Source organism: Gambusia affinis, linkage group LG15 (assembly GCF_019740435.1).
Source record: "Gambusia affinis linkage group LG15, SWU_Gaff_1.0, whole genome shotgun sequence".
NCBI lineage: Eukaryota > Metazoa > Chordata > Actinopteri > Cyprinodontiformes > Poeciliidae > Gambusia > Gambusia affinis.
The window spans coordinates 9,160,891-9,181,495 of record NC_057882.1 but is presented as its reverse complement, the minus strand read 5'-3'; the positions used below and the strand labels follow the sequence as shown (position 1 = coordinate 9,181,495).

The following is a 20,605-nucleotide window of genomic DNA, read 5'->3' as shown; positions in this document are numbered from 1 at the left end:
ACAATTAACGGAGTTAAATGCAGGTGTCGTGTGTCAAATTTATGTGTTCCCATTCTACTTCTGATCTAACCCACTTGTTTCCCAGTACCTTATTGAATAGTTATTCAATAACTATTCAATAACTATTAAATAGTTATTGAATAGTTATTGAATAGTTATCCAATAACTATTCAATAACTATTGAATATTTCACTTTTATGTCTTTCAACATAACATTTGACAATGTGAATACTGAAAAGCTATTAAAGGACTTTCCATTCGTAACTATGGAGTTTATTACAATGCAATGACTTTGTCGTGAGTCTGACACCACAGAAACTCTGACGAGGCTTCAGGACAAAATAATCCACATCATGCTCTAAATTTGTATAGTCACTTTGAGTCTTTATTCATTTCGTTATGTCTCTGATGTACAGTAGTGTTATTAGAGAATAAGATGACGAAAAGGCACAAATTCACAATAAAAGAAAAAAAAAACAGGAGACAAGGTAACAGGAGTGAGAGAGAAAAAGAGAGACAGAGAGATTTAAAAACAGTTCAGGATTATGGAATCATTTGGTTTCTTCATACTCCAATTAAAAATCAAGGAATCTAAAAAGAGATATATTAGATTGTCTCTGTTAAAATATGTTCTCTCATAACTTTTGTGTCTTTGAGCTCTTAAAATCTTATCTTAGCATCTGTTTGGAAACCACATTCCTTGTTAGGGTACTTCTGTGCTTCCATTGAAGGCCAGGTAGGATAATCATCTTTCATGACTAACAACGGGAGCACAACAATCCGACATGCATTGGGGATCCACGTCGACGATTTTGCCACGATGTGGATCAACGCACTGACCCACGCTACAGTAACGTTTACCTTTTCAATGAGAGAAGAGAGTGTAATCCAGAGACCGACAACAGAGGTACTACAACATTCAGAACAAAAATATATATTTATACACTGTCCTGCCAGTGAGAAGACGTCCCCTCTGAGGGACAGTGATCGAGGTGCTTGCTTCGCTTCAAATGTTTTCCTCTGAACACAAATAGCAAAGCTCAGCTCCTAGCTGCTGCTAAATTTTTATATGTAAAAATTTTTCCCTAAATAAATAACATTCCATATCGATCTAAACAATTTCTTACCTGCACTAAATTTTAGCTACTGTAACTCTACATTTTCACACTCAAATGTTTCTGTAGGAGTCTGTGAGGTTTTTGAATAATGGATCAGGAGTGCTTGAGAGGGTGTTGTGCACACTTGGCAGGACAGTCTCATCCATATATGTGTGTTCATCTACATTAATTTATTTACTATTTACAAAGTCAGTACACACAGTACATCCACAAATCTCCATGACCCAGTTGACAAACCCAAACAGAGAGATGATGGACACAGACGTGGAGGGATGGGACATCCATGTTCTCTTCAGAGGAGGTAAACGACAGTGAGAAGCAATTTGGCTATTGAGGGCCAAAAGTGCAACAAGTCAATGCATAAAAGAGATGTTAAACAAAACATATGTACATGTGATTTAAATGAAATAAAATCCATTAATTTAACACAAAATACTTTATTGAAAATAATCTAAGCAAATAATCAAATACGTTGTTAAATTAGGAAATAATTACTTAAGTTGTCCATTCATCATGTTAAAAGGATGCTTGAATATGTCAGTATTTAATCTCATATTGCATGTCATCAAGAATTTATTGGCCTCACCTGTAAAGGTAAGTGGGTGGGGCTAACTGCCCTGCAGATGGTAGTTACAGATGATTGGTCTGTAATTAAGCTGTGTGACTTGTGAGAACATCATTTATTCAACATATAACTGTTGATTTTCACTGGTTTTCATTAGTTGTTTTTTTTATACATTTGTTTAATAAATCATTACATAAATACAAAACAAAATAACATATTTATAAATATTGAATATATTTATTGACATTTTATTCAAAGTCTCACTGATATAAATAATTATTCATCAATTAGTTCATTGGATTGTGTCACTTTTGACCCTTGGTAGGCCTATTGAATTACAGTGCTGTGAAAAAAAAGGCTTCTAGCATAATGAAAGAAGATTCTAAAAAGTTTAGATAATAGTTGTTCTCTCTAATGATTTTATAACAAATTGTTTGTTAAATTGTTTAAATGATCAGTTCAGTTTCAGGGTTTACTGTGAAACAACAAAACTAAAAGAAAATGACTGAATTTGTCTAGATTTAACAAACTGACCTAAAACCTAGTTAAGGATTAAAATTAAGTCAGTGATGACGTGATGATGACTCATCCTTATTTCAAACAAGCTTTCCCATAAGCACAGTTTCTACAACAGAGGGATCAGTAAGACTTTGTAAAATGACAAATTAAACCTGTTTTTTTGTTTGTTTGTTTTTTTAAACAAACTATGACATCATGTGGTCTATGTCTAATAAAGGCCAATGGGAAGCCCTTCCACTGAACCTTTTGTTTATTATTACAAATAAATATTTATATAAACTCCTCATATGTGTCCAGAATTAAGCCTTTGAAATTGTTGGACATAAAGTTCCAAAAATAAATATAATTTTGAATTTTATTGCCTCCAAATTTTGTGGCAGTTTTTGTAGCGATCCAAATGTAATCAATCAATGTAATTGATTGGCTCCTTAATGTGATCTCTTGCACATTCTCCTGTTAAAGTATATGGCATAATAAAGTGTGTGAAATCTATAACATGAGAAAAAGAACAATAAGATAGGACAAAGGAGACGATAAAAACAGAGAACAATGATGTGGAGTGAGCCGTTCCTCACTTCTTCACCCAGTCATTCATCAGGTCTCTGCAAACTGTCACACCACTAATTGTTACTCATTCAGTCCTAAGCATAATTCTAGAGAAATAAGTAAGAACAATGAAATAAATAACAAGATAACACTCTATAGAAAGTCTTACACTTAAGCTCCTGACATTCAGCTCAGGCTCTGCTTTCCTAAAACTGACCTCACAACAGAAACAAACTAAGGACTAAAACAGATTTGTGATGATAAAAAAGGAGACCCAACATGTCATGATAGTTATTGCTTTTGCTGGATAAGACCATTTATCCACTGGAAATGACACATCAAGAAAAAAAAAAAGGCTCTGAAAAGAAAAACTTTTTTTTCTCTGTCCTCAAATCCTTTATGGCTGTTTTTCATTTACTCTGTCAGCTGTGATTAACATTTTATGTGCATGTTTTTAGACTATTTCTACCTAAATATTCATAGAGTTAGACATAATCCTCATATTACTGCATGTTCATCCAGAGCTTGAAATAATGTGTTTGAAGAAAAACCTGGCTGGAAACTTTGATGACCTATCAACACACACCGGCACACAACAGAAGCGTGCACACACACACACATACACACACACACACATACACACACACACAAACTCACAAAGCAGCAAAAAAATTGACAAACGCCTTGAAGCTGGAAGGCAGGTACTGGGGATAAAACCTTATTGGCTGGTTCGAAGCAGACTGCATTATACTATACTGATGTGCCACTGTGATATTTTGTCTAAAATATGTCCTTAGTTGCAGAGATGAATGACAGTGTTCTCACTGTTCTCTGTAGTTTAGAACAAAATTGAGAGAAAAAGATCGAAGTAACTCAGAATATTAGTAATGATGCTCCTGGGGGCCTTAAAAAGTTTAAGCTAGGTGTAAACAGCAAATGAGTAAAAACAACGAAACAAAATCAGACAAGGAAAGACAGACAACGTAGAGGAGATCAGCTGAAAACTGGGAGTGTACTGGGTCCAGGTCCGAGAAGACCAAAATCTACTGCGGAAAGTAGGATTTGGACCGTCCAGTCAGACATATCAGTTGAGACAAAAGGAGGAGTGAACCCGCTGGTTTCAGGTCTAATCTGGTGGGAAAGGGAGACATGAGTGAGAGAGAGAAAAAAACAAAAGCAAAGCATGAAGAGAAGAAGTTAACGTGTAGATATGCTGACGGACATAATCTACACATCTGTTTCTGTTGCTACTCTGCTTACCTAATGAGCGGCAGCATTTATGTCCAACAAAGTCTCAGTCCTCTAGAGCCACCATTCCTTTCACAGGATCCTTGACTCTCATCTGACAAGAATATACAACAGCATGCTTGTTAGAGACACACTGAGAAATCATCGAAAGAATGATGATAGATGGCAGACTAATCACAGCCTGTGTTCAACTGCGATGGGGTTGTATCATAAGCGCTAATACATCATGCTAACAACAACACTCATCAGTAAACCTAGCTATTTTGTAAAGGTGTTTAAAGTGAAGTGAAGTGAAGCACCAAAAAGTGTGAGAAATTTCTAGAGGAAGCTGCTACCTTTAAATAGAGAGAAACCTCAGAAGATAACAGGAAGGCTCTTTTGCTTTCTTAGAAACTTAAATTTGAATAAGGTTAAGATCTTTTTAAAAATGCTGTGCTTTAAATCTAAGAAGCTGTAATATTTAAATTAGAGTAGAATTATCTTTTTAATAGTCACTTATTGTCTCTAGAGAGAAATATGAATTTACAAAAATCGCCATGATAATCAGAACTTGGCCCCAAATTCTCAGGTCATCCTGCATCTCAAATGTCGGTCCAGTGAGTTATATGTAGATAATTTAGCAGCCGTTAATTTAGATTCTGGGTTATTAGAAACAGGTTTTACATAAGTGTAAGAGATTTGGCAGTATGTGGTATTTCTTCTGGCTTACTTCATCTAGCTCCCTGCGAGTCTCCTCCTCCATGCGACGAATATCGTCCATGTTCAGTTCAATCCACTTATCAATCCAGCAAAACAGTTGGCGGTGGAAATTTGTGAACAAGCGCTTCTCTTGCTGTAAGACCACAACGGAAAAAGTCATATACCTTATTGTGGCCCAAGGACAACAGATGCTTGTTTCCTTATGAATGGATATAAGTAGGACTATCTTAATTATTTATGCTTTATTACCACACTTCAAGCTGCTGTACTGCCAACTATTCTTAGCACATTAAACAAAAATAAGATCTGGAAATTCAGTAAGAAATGTATATTATTCTCTGACTCGACCACTATCTTGTACAAAAGTTGAAAAGCATAACGATGCAAGAAAAAACAACAGTCAACAAACCTTTTGGATGAAGTTCTCCACTTTATTCTGCAGACCCCACCACTTGAATTTGACAGTGACCAGTTTGTAGGCACACATGTGTGGGCAGTCTTTCTTGTTAGGAAGCTCCTTCTGCATGTAAACAGAAACACTAGCATTAGGGTTGTCATAGGCAACGGAGACCTACTGATACACGTTTGGACTCAGATTTAATGCTTAAACCAAGTGTTTATAGATCTGTAGCAGAAATGAAACAAAGCCTAATATAATTACCACAACTATTTCAGCTGTGGGGCTGATTATGAGCTGTTTATGCAGTAGGGCACAAAAAGGCTTTAAAAGTTATTGTTTCCAAAGCACAACAATATGTCTTCATATGAGTCAGAGCAACAGTTTTATTCAGCTTCTGGAATCAATTGGTGCGTTTTATTTATACATGGAAGTCATGTTTTCTATGTTCCAAGAAAGAAATACAACAAGGACATTCAAAGTTGAAATTATGCGTGGGGAAGTTGTAAATTAATAGGTGCAAGTGGAAACTATTACAGAAATTTGTGTCTTCTTCTTGTGTCAGATCCCCTCAGGACAAAATGTTAGCTTAGAGAACGCTCACTAGACATCATTGCTGCTGGACAACACATGCCAGTGGGAGGGACATTTCTTTCATCTGGCAAATTAACAGAGAAGAAGTCACATGTGTGTTTTATGGAAGCTAACAATGAGACATGGTCCAATAACAAATGAAAGTATTAAGAAACAGTAAATGAAACTTAGGAGGAACTGAAAATGTATCTCCTTAGGTTAAGTTACTAATATCTTTTAGAAGAAAAAGTTGAGAAAAACATGAAAGTACCCTTCCACCTTGAAAGATTAACAAGGGCTTTGTGCAGGATTAACCATCGGCTGTTTCACAACATGTGAAAACCAAATGCTAGGAAAGCCAAAACACAAAAAACATTCCAGAACCCCATAATGAAACCTCTGTGAATCCAGTTTTTGACACCCAAAATAATAATATAATAACAGGAGGTAATACATAATACGAAATGTAGCATTTATTGTTAAGATGAAAATGCTGGTATTGTTTACCTTCCAGTCTGGTCCTAGAGGACCTCGTCCTGTCTTTGCTGACTTGAACTTGCAGGGATCCTCCTCTGGTTTGTAGTCCTGATACAGACCAGAACAAACGAGATGTATGTGGGGTATATAACAATACAAACAACAGAAGCATTCATCATTCCAGTAGTAAAAATGGTCTGACTGATTTACCTTTGGCTCCACCTGGCTTCTGTCTGCAATATCAATATAGACTACATCCACCTTTTTCCAGGTTTCTGCATCCAAACCGTGTACCTAAAACACAACCACAGGGCAAAGTCAGAAAAAAATTGCCTACAAATTTAAATTACATACAGAATTTTTTTATGCAATGTGTTCCTAATGCCATAGTTATGAGCCTAATCTCAAGAAAAAATACAATTCAATAAATGTTTGCCATATAAAATGACAGAAATGCAAGATTTGGCAAAAATCATGTCTGTGATCAACATTTTAAAATAACAAACTTCAAGGTCTTTATGATTGCAAGTAATAGACCAGCACAAAATAAATAGATATGGTGTCGGAAGAAAATGATAAATGACTTCCAATTTTTGTTTTTAATAAAAATCTAACAATTGTGACATGCATTTGTATTTAGCCTCCTTTACACAGATGTCCAGTGCAACAATTTACCCTCTGAAGTCACCTCACACGTAAAAGGAGTCTGCACCGTGTTCCAAATTATTATGCAAATTGGATTTAAGTGTCGTAAAACAAAAATTGTACAGGAAAGATTGTTTGGATGCACGCTACTGTCTGTAAATGGAAAAGAAGTTATTGATGTTGGTGCTGGATGGTAAACGGAGGGAGAGAAGGAGCAACAGAAGACAACAGTGAAAAAACAACAACTCAGACATCAGTTGCAACATCACCCACGTTGCTTGATTTAATATAAGCAAAACTCCTAACAATGCTAGATATTTGTAAAAGGTTGTTCTGGTCGGGGGAACGCAGCATCAGTGGTTGTTGTGTCTGTTACATTTATCAACCACAAACTATTGATTTCAGCTGATCATCCCGTGATTCCCTAATGAAAATGCTGAATAATCGTCAGAGGCTTTGAAAAACTGGAGGTGAGTGTGAGACATAGCTCGGAGGGAGAGGAGGCACAGGATATGTAGAGACTACAGCCCTCAAAGTAGTTGGTTCGATTCCCTTTCTTCCTGTTCAGCTACTAAAGCATAAACGCCACTAAAACCACAAAAACAAAACAACAAAGTAAAAAGATTTGAGGTGGAGGTTCACCATGAACACAGTTTGAGAAATGATGGAGAGACTTAGATCAAAGCTATTTCTGAGTTAGAATGGCCCAGCCAAAGTCTGGAGCGAAGTAGTAAATGATTTCACAGTTGATGTTCTCAGAAGTCCTCCCTTCAGTCTGACTGAGGAAATGTTACCCTGCACAGAACTGTCAAACAAAAAATACACATTGCTAAACATACTCCAGAAAGATCTGTGGCTCTTATTTCTGTGAAAATAGTTGGAACACAATTCTAACCAACTAACACCACACTTAACAGTATTTGATTTGATTAAATATCAGAAACTAAGATATTTTGAAAACCATGTATCATTTTTCTTCCACTATACACTTTATGCACCTTGTGTGGCTCTATCATAAAAACATCCCGTTTAAACAGGCTTTGATGGTTGCAGTGCGACAAAATGTGATTTGCAGATGTGTTGATAATTTATTAAAGTTCTCTCTTTCATACCTGAATTTATCATATTTTTCAGGCATGAAAACACACTTCCATAGCTTATGATCTTATTCACTAACATTTTCCTGGTGTCCCAGGTCAGGTTTGTGCCACGTCTCAATCTTGATCAGGAAGTTATCTTTCATATACTCATTCTGCAAAGAAAAACACAGACAACGCTGAGTGAAGGGAGTAAAGCACTTTGAAAGAATCCCATGTAAAAATCTATAAAAGGTTCAGCTGACACCCAACTACACAAACACAGTCACAGTGTATTTCTATCCCTGCTACAGTCTCACTAAAAAGGTCACATTTCTTTCTCAGCTTTCAGGTTAGGCGCCTTCTCGTTGTGCACCTTAGCTTAGTGTGTTGCATGTGTTGATTTCTGAGTTCTTCAAAGCAAACACAAGCAAAAGAAATACTCACAGTGATGACTGCAGAGCCAGGTGGGGGGGGAGGGGGAAAGTGCAGCCCCAAATACAGAGAAAGACACAATAAATGACAGCAAACAATATCGGAGAAAGCTATTAGCATTTGCACAATCTGGCAATCTCAAAATGATATGAGAGCAGTGCTTGAGATGCAGGGTTGGTTTGTGCCTTTAAATGTGTTTGTGTGACAGATGGCGCTCTGGCAGCTGGCAGTGTGTACGGGTGGCGGGATCTTTGCCTGAACGGCTCAAGTGATTGCACGGCTCTTCTCGCAGGACATGTAGTAAATTATTCAACTACTCCTTGAAAGTGACAGAGACCCAAAGGCACAAGGAAAGAGGAGAGGAAGAGAGGAAGCTGGAGCATGAAAGCACTTTTTACCTGAAGCAATTTAAAACGTTCAGAAATACACCTTTTTGAAGACTACAAGCAAAGAAATCTCCTTTGTTTCCTTTAGCTTACACAAAGACGTCACACCAAAATGTGCACAGGGCATGTAAACAAAACTGTTAGCGTTAGTAATTTAGCTGGGAGATTAGCTCCATTGTAGGAACTTGTTCACAACTTATTCCCAGAAGGGATTTGGAACGTCCAGGGTCTGGTCCAAAAGTAGATCATAATTAAAAAATTAGGCTCAAATCTTCAGTCAAGTCTAGACGAAATTAATGTACTGACTAGAAAAAAAAACAAAAAAAAAAAACGCAATCAGGATTTTGCAGAGTTGTAAAATATGTTGGTCTGTAAATAGTCGTGTGTGCCCATCCACAGTGTGTAATCATAAATACCTGTACGACAATAAGGGTATGCGTTCCAGGCTTTCTCATGGATGTTCAGAGCTGAAGATGGAGCCAACATTCTGACAAATGATGGCACTTTACTACAAGAGAATAGAAAACAAACTACATGAGTTTAACTGCTGTAATTCCAGCTGCAAGACTTTTGTTGTCCTTGATATAAAACGATGGTAAAATTTTGGACATCCAGCAAACATAAATCACCAAATCTGAGGAGGAGAAAGTGGCAAGAAGATAGCCATTGTTGAAAGAAGTTTAAATGTTCACAAACCTTGTAGGGGACACTGAATTAGACCTAAACATGATGTGGGAAGGCATTTTTTGAGCTAGGACAACTAACCTGCTTAGAGTGATGGGAACTAAGTACGGGTAAAGGTAGGGTGAAAACCTTTTAGATATGAAACTGGGGCAGAGATTAATCCTTCAGCAAGATGACATAAAACCAGATCTTAGAATGGCCCAGTCAAAGTCCAGACCTAGATCCAATTGAGAATCAATGGCAAAAATTGAAAGTGTATACTTTGTGGTCTCCATTTAATCTGTTTCAGCCTCAGTTAATTTCCACCCAACAATGGGGGAAAAAAAACTGATTCTACACGTGAAGGGTCATTCTATCGCTGAATAAAATAACATTAAAAACCGTTCATACTAGTTATATAGTAAGGATGATTAAAAACTCCCAGTTTTATGAACTACTTTGTTCTAGTCCATCATTTAAACTCTAAATAAAATAAATTGGAATTTCAGGTATAAACTAAACAAAATGCGAAAGAGTTAGAGTCATGAATACTGTTATATGGTATTGCTAGTACAACGGTATGAATTACACCATCATTGATAAAAGAAAAAGAAGAGTCACTGCAAAAAAGGTCAATCATATAAAACCTGTCTATGGACTGGCAACAATCAAAGTGTTTAAAGCTTGGCTTAGTTATTTATTTAAAATACTTTTGGTTGGTGCCATCAGAATTTGAACATTTCCACCACTGACACACTGAAAATATGCATTTGTACATTTTGTGACACTTTTTATTTCTGTAGGTAATCTGAATGACTGGAACAATAAAATATTAACCATAGTATATTTAAAAACTTTTTATTAGAGTCAAATAAAGACCAAACTGCTACACTGTTTGGTCCAAAGAAGCATGCTAAAGTCTTGAGCTCCTGGTGGGGGAAAGATGTGGAAAAGGTCTGAGTGGCTATAAAGAAAGAGAATGGACTCAGGACAGAAAGTGAGAAATTCATCCTGTGTAAATGTGATATGTGGACTCTCTCTACAAGACACACTTTCTGGAACAGCTCTTGTGAAAATGCTTACCTCTGCAAATGGTAAATTTTGTGTGTGTACTGGCCCTTCTCTCCATCCTTCTCATAGGGTTCATTTTTTAGCACCTCTACTCCTTCGCCTCCGCCCGTCTCATTCTTACTGGCTTCAGCTACAGAGTACAGCTGGCCCACCTGGTACTGAGAAACACAGAACAGTGGATTGGACTGTCAATGGAAATCCAGCAAAAGAAAAGTCTATAATCACAGGTGACATTTAAAATTAATACCTTGTTTTCTCTCTTATCTTTATTTAATGGAGCTCTGAATTATTGTGGCAAATTTCACAAACTCCTTTCTCTTTCTCCTCACTTTACCTCCTTCTCCGTCTGAAGGCTTTGCGTTCAAGCGATTTCAAAATAGAAAACAATGGTTTCCTTTTTTTCTTAATCAGCTCTAATCTGTCATATAACCTCAACAAATCTGAGTCGTGGCACAATAACAACACAGCAAGTATGAAGTGACTCAATAAAGGCTCAATTACTCAACTGTTTTCACAAATATCATGTTTATATTCATTTTTTCTAGCATTTCGAAAAGCAAAGTTTCAACTATGTAAGCACAATCGAGTCAATGCTGGGAAAAAAATTAATTAAAAAGGTAATACATTATATACTTTTAATTAGAAGGTGTGAGGTTGAAGGAATTTAAATAACGTTTCACTCATGTCTTTAATTACAGGCAATTCGAACTTAAAGGATAAAATCTGTTTTCTTTTTTTCACAGAGCAGTTTTATTGAATTTTCTCAAACTAAAAAAAACTGGTTCATGGACATACACTGAAAGATTGAAATGACGGCAGAATGAATATACGGAGGTTGGCAACATTTTCACTTAGTTGCAAATAACAGAAGACAACTATTTCCAAGTCACTTAGGAATGAAAGACGTTTCTCCCTGGCTCTTTCTTTTCATGTTTCTTTTCACTCATGACTTATTCTAAGAGACTTGGGCTGCTGGAGGACAAACTGATCACTTCCTTTACTATTCTCCAATTAACATTATATGCTGTCATTTGCTGAGATAAATCTGCCCACAACTAAACTCCCTCCCTCCTGATATTGAGTTTTTACATTTCATTAACATAGAAATTACTCCTACATCAGTCCATCTGTTTCTTTCTGTGCAGGCTTGCTCTTTAATAAACCTCACCTTGATATGATGTAAGAAAACGTAGACTTTAAAAACACATAAAATAAAAACAATCGACATGACTTTGAAAACTCCTACTGACAATATCTTGAAATAGAGATAAATTGTCCCAATGTGATTTAGGAGAGTGACAATTTCATTGGTAAACATTCAGTTTACATTTTATTTACTTCTGGCAATAAAAAGCAACAGCCAACTATGCTAACGCTTGTAAATCAGTCTCATAAACTATTAGTCAGAGACGGGTTGAACTCTTTCCCTTTCCATGAAAGCACACTGAAAAAAATGATCTGATTTAAATATTTAGTTTCTGGCATACTTTTTATATTAGTTACTTCTGACTGACACATTTTAATTGAGATTTTGTGTCTGACCTAACTAAATCATGAAAGTGAATATTATGAGAACCAATCAGACATTAGCGAAGCTTTTCTAGCACTAGTGCATCCCTCTAGTAAGCTCTACATGATAATAAAAATACTCAGCAGTGTAATGACAAAGACTACAAGGGATGAGCTGTAATGACGATACAAGACAGCATCAATGGTCTCTGATTTAAGAGGTGCCCATGTTGTTGATGTGATGTGGCACACTGCAGAACGTACTGGTGCTTCACACTCATGCTTGAGACCGCAGTGTGTGTGTGAGCAGAGCTTTTCACATTAAATTGGAATATTTTGCCTGCCTAAAATGAAAATGTTTTTAAACTGTGGATCAAGTGTTCAACGTAAAGTAGCATACAGGGGTGGGTGAGCGTGTGATGTCATGGAAGTAGTTTCAGATAACTCATCTGTGATGCAAGCCTTAATAGAGGGGGGAAAGCACAGCTGAAATAATACTGGTAAGGCCCGAACAGATGGAGAGAGGGAGAGAAAGAGAGAGAACAAATGAGAGAGAGCAAGGGGATGATAAGAAGCTGTTTGTTTTAAAAAGTCCTATTTAAAGGAACAGCTTTCAGGGTTCCTACACATTTTGCATGTCAACAAATCACACTTGTCCATTCTCACATTTCCAGAGTTATTACTGTGTTTAAGCTCATGTCCTAACAGTGGAAGTGAATGGGTCGATGGATAGACGGGTGTATGGATGGGTGTGTGGATGGATGGATGGAGTCAGCTGACTCACACACTGATATTGAAGAGTATTAAACTACACTTACCTCTTCCACAGAGATGGGAAGAATCACTCGACTGCAAGAAGAAAAAGAAGTTATTCAAATAAGGACTCCGAAATTGTACTTCTCCTAAACAGAAAAATCGCACAAGAGAGCAAATCAACAAAATATATATATATATACATATATCCATGTGGTTACATACTGAACTGCTTTAGTCAACCCAGGAACCCAGATTGGTTTAGATTGCAAGTTTAGCCTTGTGAGAAACATGAAGATAAGTCCTAAAGCATTTTTTCTCTACAAATTGATTTATGACAGTTATCGACCTAAAACTTTACCAAAACTCAGAAACTGAGGAAACAATAGTTCTATCTTGGAACCAAACTGAATAAAAGCAATACATTGATAAATGAATCAGATCACTGCTTTGCAAGAGACACTGAGAATGTTCCCTGCTCAAGCAACAAAAGGGTAAAAGAAGAAGTTGAATGTTACAGGAATTTCAATATGTTTCAATTAGATTTCTGAATAGGTAATGTTCGGGCTTATGTTTCAGAGCTCATTTAGCAGAAGTCAATAAAAATGCTGTTGATGTGCTGCTTTTTTCTTTCTTTTTTTCAGATTTTTACGATACGCCTGAAAGTGCCAGTAATTCTCTGTTCTGCCTTTGTTTACAAGAGCATGAAGAAAGCTGCTGGCTAACAAATGATCCTAAATGTTACAGATCACCAACAAATTGATGATGTGGCACTTAGCCAAATGTCCTCGCACAAAAATATACATGCAAAAACTAAGTTTTATGCACAAATGATGAATGATACACCTGCAAACAAAGCACATTGTTGGGTGCAGAATTTCTCTGAGAAGCAACAGGAAGATGTATTTGCATTTGGGTTTGCTTAAGGATCTATTATTGAGCTAAGCTATTAACTGACAGCCAGTGTTGGCATAGTTACTTTGAAAAAGTAACTTTAATCGGACTACTGATTACTCCTTGAAAAAGTAACTTAGTTATATTACTGACTACTTGATTTGGAAAGTAACTAAGTTACATTAAAAGTAACTTTTTAGTTACTTTCGGCAGCTGCTAACAACAATGCTCAGCCTCCTATGAAAATCACATTGATCTTTGCCAATACTTAATTGTCAGCTATTTTATAATGGTAACATCAACAATGTGTCTCCACTGATAAGGTTGAACTGAAGAGGAGATTGTATAAAAAACAGTACAAAAAAATAAAAAACGTGAGTAATTTGTGTGGTCCACTGTTGTCTGGAAAACTCTAAGAAGGATTTTAAAGCCCCTCCTCCCCCCAACCTCCAGGTTCTGTGTTACGGCCCTGCATTTGGTGTCACTGGCCAACAGAGCTCCTCCTGCAGCTCCACAGTTCAGATGGCTGCACAGATTTGTGACACTTATCTTAATATTAATAATTAGTATAGCGTTAAGTTGCCATTATAATCATTGCCAACTACGGACACGTTTATTCGTGGCTGTTTTCACGTTTATTGCGCTGTTCATATTGGTCTCGATGTTTGCAGTTTTCTGGAGCGCAACGCGAAACTCGACGTCATTCAGAGGTAATATATTAACTTGAGATTAACAAAGACACAGCGGGACGGATCATCCGGAAAATGATGAACAGGGAGAGACTGACTAAAACTACCTTAATGACGGACAAATTCTGGGATTTATTATGAGTCTCTGCTCATTTCCAAACCCAAATGAGCAACTTCACGTTCAAAAACGAGCCAAAAAAAGGCGCAACCCGCCACTCATTAAATCTGCAAGCGACTTTAAAAAATAAAAAAAAAGCCCAAAGCCGCTTATAATAATCGGACTTGGCGACAGAAACTCAAAATAGTTCCAGTTTTTCCACCAACAAAATGCGCATCTCCCTCCATTGTTTACATTTCTGTCGCATAGAGACGTCGGTCAATCGACAAGACAAGTAGAGGAAATATGATTTAATAACAAAAGAAGATAGTGACGTAGTAACGCAAAAGTGATTTTGAAAAGTAACTGTAGTCTGACTACTGGATTTGAAATAGCAACGCGTTATATTACTCGTTACTGAAAAAAGTGGTCCGACGTCAGTAACGCGTTACAAATTAACGCGTTACTGACATCACTGCTGACAGCCTACCTAATCCAGTTGCTGTTGCAAAATAAAGTTGGGAAATAATCCCAACTTTATTTTCCTAAAGTTGGATGCACCGATTTCAGTTTTCAGACTAATAAATCTGAAATGGTCTAAGTTTCAGCTGCCACTAAAACAGGTGACTTATGCAGGACAATTTTACTTTGAGAAGCTTTAAAACACCTGTCACACCATTGAATATCTGCTTTACATTTTAATAGTATGAAGATATGGGTCTTAACATGCTAAATACTTAATCATTGCCTTTCTATGCATATTATGTAGTCAATACCGACAGCATAAATTTGAAATTGAACTCCTTACACATGTTGCAGCAATATTCCGATGACATGTTCGTTTTTCCTTTATCAGTAATTTAGTTTACCATTAAGATTTTGATAGGAAGACATATAACAAGGGGACTTTAAATAATATACATATTTCACAGACATGACAAAACTTGGTGTTTCACAAAATACACTTTACGGGTGCGCTAGTTTACGGCAAAAGAGAAAAAAAACCGTGCAAATGTAAATAAAGACAGTTTGATTATGTTTGACAATGTGTGATTGGTAATGTGTAATGGATTCATTTATGACAGAATTTGCAACGTGCATATTTTCAAATTCAGACACCTCATCTGAGCATGTTCCTGCAATTCACAGTGCTTCCACCGTTAAAGCACACTGCTCTGCTCCCGTTCTCTGACCTGTCTGCGTCTCACACCACTCTATGCACGGGTACACTATACAGCTTTGTTGATTTTGTTCTGTAAGCATGTCAAGTATGCCAAAATTCCCATAATCCTACACCCACCTGCCACTTAATGTAATCTGGGTCCAACAAAGGCGCTCACTGAATAGAAGGCCATATGCTGCTGCAGTTTACAACTGTTCATTGCAAAAATACTTCATTGCTCTTTCTTAAAAGATGCCCCTCATATAGCACTTTTTGCAAAGTATCTGTTTCAAAAATCCAAATTTAATCCTAAAATGAAAAACAGGAACTGAAGATTTTTTTTTTCCCTGCCTTTGGAAGTCTCCTTGGTCCAAAGGTCTTGAGGGATCATGTGTCTCTCTGTGGCTTCAGGAAACAAACACCCCTTCTGCATTGCTCATCTTATATGTCCTTGTAGCTTATTTCTCTTTCTCTTTTCATTCGCTTCCCTCTTTCAGCTTCTACATAATTCGCCTCATTGCTTCACGTATTGCAAAGAGGATTATTTATTATTGTATAAATACCAAAACCTACTGGGAAACAAGGAAATAGAAAGAGATCTAGGTGAGTGTCAGGTAAGGATCACTGGGTCACAAAGCAGCTGTAAGACTTGACTCCTGGTCTCCATGATGGTTTCCTGTAGTGGATGCACAAGTCTCTTGCCTGTGTGTTGACAGTGTGTAGAAGCTTTTAGCCTTTAATCGTAACCAATTCAATTAATATCCAGGCTTACCGCAGGGGGCCTGACTCTCCCTAATCACTTCAGATCTTTGGCCATGCCACCACTCTGATCTGCGGCTTTTTGCTGACATTCATTGATTAAATACATGTGATAGGAAATCAACACAACAACTGTAGGTGATTAATCTACAATGCACGGAACAGTAGTCACGCCCACTGAGCTTCCTTGGATTTTCCCCACAAACGTCAATGAACTTCATTTGGATTTGGACTTCATTGAACTTTTTGCCATTGGTAACTCAGAAGGAGCTCCAGAAATCCACAGCTCAGGTGGGAAAATCTGTTGCCAGGACAACTACTTGTGATACAGCCCAAAAATACTTGGTATTATGGAAGACTGACAAGAGGTCATTGTGAAAACAAATGACTTCTGAACTTTGTCACATAGGAAGCCCATAAAATATGCATTAGAAGGTAATCTGGTCAGGTGAAGCCAAAGTCAAACTTTTTTTGTCTTCATGCAAAACAGTGTGTGGGGCAGAACATTATCGTCCTGGATAAACCATCCCCACTGTGACACTTTGTGGTGGCAGCCTCATGCTGCGGAAACGCCTTTTCAGGAGAAACGGGACAGAGTTGCTGGAAGGATGAATCGAGCTATTTGCAGGGCAGGATTAGATGAAAAGTTGTTAGATGTTGAAGTGGAGATCTATGCAGCACGTTGACCTTAAGCATCCAGTCAGAACTGCAACGAGATGGTTTTGAAAAAAGCTTATTCGTGTTAGATTGGCCCAGTCAGAGTCCAGACGTAAATACAGTGGAGAATCAATGTAAAAATTCAGACTGACCTTAACCAATAATTTAAAAAAGAATGTGCAAAGATGCCTTCATTGACTAAAAATTTGACTTTAATTGTAAAACGTCTTAAACCATATATATTTTCATTCACTGCAAAGTTATGCACAACTTTGTATTTGTGTATAGCATAAAGGCCGAATGAAAAACTTTTTGGTTGTGATTCAAAGAGCTTTAATACTTTCCAAGGCATGGTAAGCCTATTGGAAGTGGATTTTATGTTATTTTATTGTAGCTTGGTGTTCAGAAAGTAGCTGTGATCTTGCAAAAGTTGCAATGGGAAAAAAAAAAAAATAGTGTTTTAAATACAATATTTAGAAGAAGGCCCTTTATATTAAGGTTATCAGAGTGAGGTTTTCTTCAGTTGGCAAAAAGAATTTGCTGTAATGAAAACACTAAATCTAATTTTGGATGTCTTCAGTATTAATATCTGAGTGTTTTAATTTCAATTCCAATTACATCCTAATTTACCAGCATTGCATCCTTCTTGCCCTTCTGATTCTGAGCAAAGGCCTCAATCCGTTCTTCTGTAAAGAACAGAAAGTCCTTGTGGGGGTGGAGGGGTAACATTGTGTTAAAACAATGCAAAACAATGAATTTAAAATATCCTTCCTCTTAGCAGGCGCAAATTAATATTCCACTGCTTCCCTTCGGCCCAGCATCTGACACAAACCTCGCCATTTGCCCTTTACGCCACCTCCTCTCCACCTGCCCACCCCGCACCTTATCCTCTCCTGGCATCCCCTCCACCACGGGCCATCCAACACCTTCTCCATTCCTCCAGAGCTAAACACCGGAATGCTCCATCGCTAGTTTCACCTTCACCAGAGCGCATCAGTAACATGGCCACAGCGGCGCGGGCACGGCGCAGCGCGGCAGAGCACGGCTTATGCCAGCCATTTCTGCCCCAGCACCAGCATCCGTCATTTTAGCAACACTGGCAGAGAGAATTAAGAGCCAGAACTTGTGATGAAGGATGTGAAGGGCACAGGGCAGCACCGGCTGCTGATGCAACTGCAGCCGGTGCTGTTTTATCCCTCAGTTGACTCTGGGTGACGGAAGGAATCTGATCACGGACATAAAGTCCTCTGGATGTCGACATCACTCCGGACGCCGCTCTCCTAATTCCTCTCCCGGGCTGCTGGCCACAATGTCAGCTCTGCGAAACCGCATCAGCGCTCTGTCACGCAAACGCACATGCACGCACAAACTCCGCCGTGCACACACTGTTTTACTTACTATTCCTTTATGAGCATCTTTGTGTTATTTCAGCGGTGCTGTGGAGGTATATCCCAGACAGGCGCCGCTCCCAAACGGATCCAGAAACAGGGTCGGATTCCTCCCTCCGTTTATATAGTCGCCTTTATTTATCCGCTCGATTCTCTCCCACCTCTCTCCCCCCACCCCGTCTCTATGTCATTCTACCTCCACAGTCGCTTATTTTCTTCAGATTCACTTCCTGATCGGGGCCGCCGCGCGGCGTTGCTGCTGCTCTGCTGCTGCTGCGCGTAGATCACCGAAAAAAAGGGCGCTGCGTGAGGAAACGGACGCACACTGAAAACAACGGTTCACCCGGAGAATGGTCTGCGGTGCACCCGCACGGCCCGCAGGTGACAAATGGCACGGCTGCACAAATTAAAGCATTGGGAATTTATTTTGACTGAAATGGGTTTTTTGTTGTTGTTGTTGTTGTTGTTGTTGTTGTTGTTGTTGTTGTTGTTGTTGTTGTTGTTGTTGTTGTTGTTGTTGTTGTCTTTTCCCCCCGGTTGGATATGGAATTGCTAAACAAATACTGCATGAGGAATAAAAAAGAAAGAAATAAGAAACAAAGAATCAAACTAAGAAAACCGAAAGGATAATAAGACTTGGAAATTAGAATTACAAACTTGTCTTAACTCTGAGCCATTTTTTAATAAAAAAATAAATAGGCTAAATAGCCTACTTGTTAATAAAACGCACTTTTTATTGAGAGTGACAGCAGAAATGCAAGACATCAAAATAACCTCTATCCATGCGGTGGTCACAGGAGCTTTCCTCTCACCGTTTTTACTAAGAGTGTGCAGCTCACTGCGTCATCATGGCAGCGGTGACGTAGAAGCGCAATTCAGCGTCAAAGGATGAAACGGGGACCACCGCTGGCAGGGACCAGACGCTCTCTAAGCCTTTTTAACAAAGTCCTTGCCTGTGATGCGATTATCTCCCACCGCTGTGTATCCTGACATCATTTCTGCTTTACAGACACCTTTATTGTCTTGCATAGGTGGTACGTAAGCCTTGCCACTGGGGTAAAGCTTCAATAAACATCCTAAAATAATTATAAATAAAAGGCAAAGACCGAGCCATAATTCTTTGGCCGTGCTTTGTTTCCCAACACAGGGGGTCTGTAGTACAGTACAAGGGATTCCAGGTCCCAAATCTCGACCCACTTCCTGAATATCACGGGATGTGGATGCTATGTGAGTTTAAAATTATACAACAGCAAGCTGGAGCTGTATTTATAGCTCACGTCTCCGTTTGACAACAACCACATATCCGCTTCTGGCTCTTGTGGTTTATTTTAAAGATACATCTTTCAGCTTATCTTCTGCCGACATTATCATGGATCACGTCCAATGAGATAATTCTCCAAGCGAGGTTTTTGTTATACAATGCCTTGCAAAAGTATTAATAGCAGCTTCCATATTTTATTTTGCAACCACAATTGTAAGTGACACACAAACACAAAGTAGCATGTCATTGTACAGTGACATTAACATGATGATTCTCAAATGTCATTTTTTAAATACTTGCCACAAATTCTCAGATGGATTCTGGTCTAAACTTTTAGTTGGCCATTCTGACAAATAAACGTACTTTGATCTAACCATCCCATTGGTTCTCCAGCGGTATTTGGGGTGATTAGTCTTCCCACACTGTCTACCAGAATTTAGACCAAAATGTTACAGCAGCTCCTCTATAGTTACCAAATTTACAAAAATAGTCAAACTCTTGGCTGCTTCTCTGATTAATTCCCTCTTTTTCCATCCATCATTTTTGGGTGGTCTTTATACTGTTCTCCATGATGAGATCTCCTCGGATCTGCTATTGGACTTAGAATTTATTTCTATTGTTAACCATGCATTAGCATTATTATGCTAGATAATGTCTGATTATTGTCATGGAGATTTGATAAACCCCCAAAATATGATCACTTCAGTTTGAGTCCTTTTACCCAGTTTGAGGAAAATTCTGAATCACATATTTTATGTGCAAAAAGTAAAAAAACAAACAAAAAAAAAACAGTAACCTTAAAATGTGTGATAGTGGGCTTGGCAAAATATGTATTTTCTGTTACCAGTTTGTGGCCGAGCTGTTAATGAAGATAGCAGTTCAATTTTAATTATAAATTGAGTCCTACATCCTGTGTTTCGGTCGTTTTATGAAAAGCTGAGCTGGAGCAGGCCCCTCTACCTCCGATGTGACTGATGATTTCGCACATCTCGTCTCAGGTGGTGAGAGGTGCAAGCGT

The 20,605-nt window shown here is 38.0% G+C and overlaps 1 protein-coding gene across 1 annotated transcript; it reads right to left on the bottom strand.

Moving 5' to 3' along the window:
* Positions 1–348: 348 nt before the first annotated feature.
* pitpnab (phosphatidylinositol transfer protein, alpha b) lies at positions 349–18,764 on the bottom strand. The gene is made up of 12 exons (XM_044139754.1): positions 18,337–18,764; positions 12,746–12,776; positions 10,431–10,576; positions 9,101–9,192; positions 8,311–8,318; positions 7,965–8,039; positions 6,353–6,436; positions 6,173–6,250; positions 5,105–5,215; positions 4,706–4,828; positions 4,009–4,090; positions 349–3,879 (listed from the first exon to the last, which is right to left on the bottom strand). The coding sequence occupies exons 1-11, from the start codon at positions 18,351–18,353 to the stop codon at positions 4,043–4,045; spliced, it is 813 nt and encodes a 270-aa protein (XP_043995689.1). The 5' UTR covers positions 18,354–18,764; the 3' UTR covers positions 349–3,879; positions 4,009–4,042.
* Positions 18,765–20,605: the final 1,841 nt, after the last annotated feature.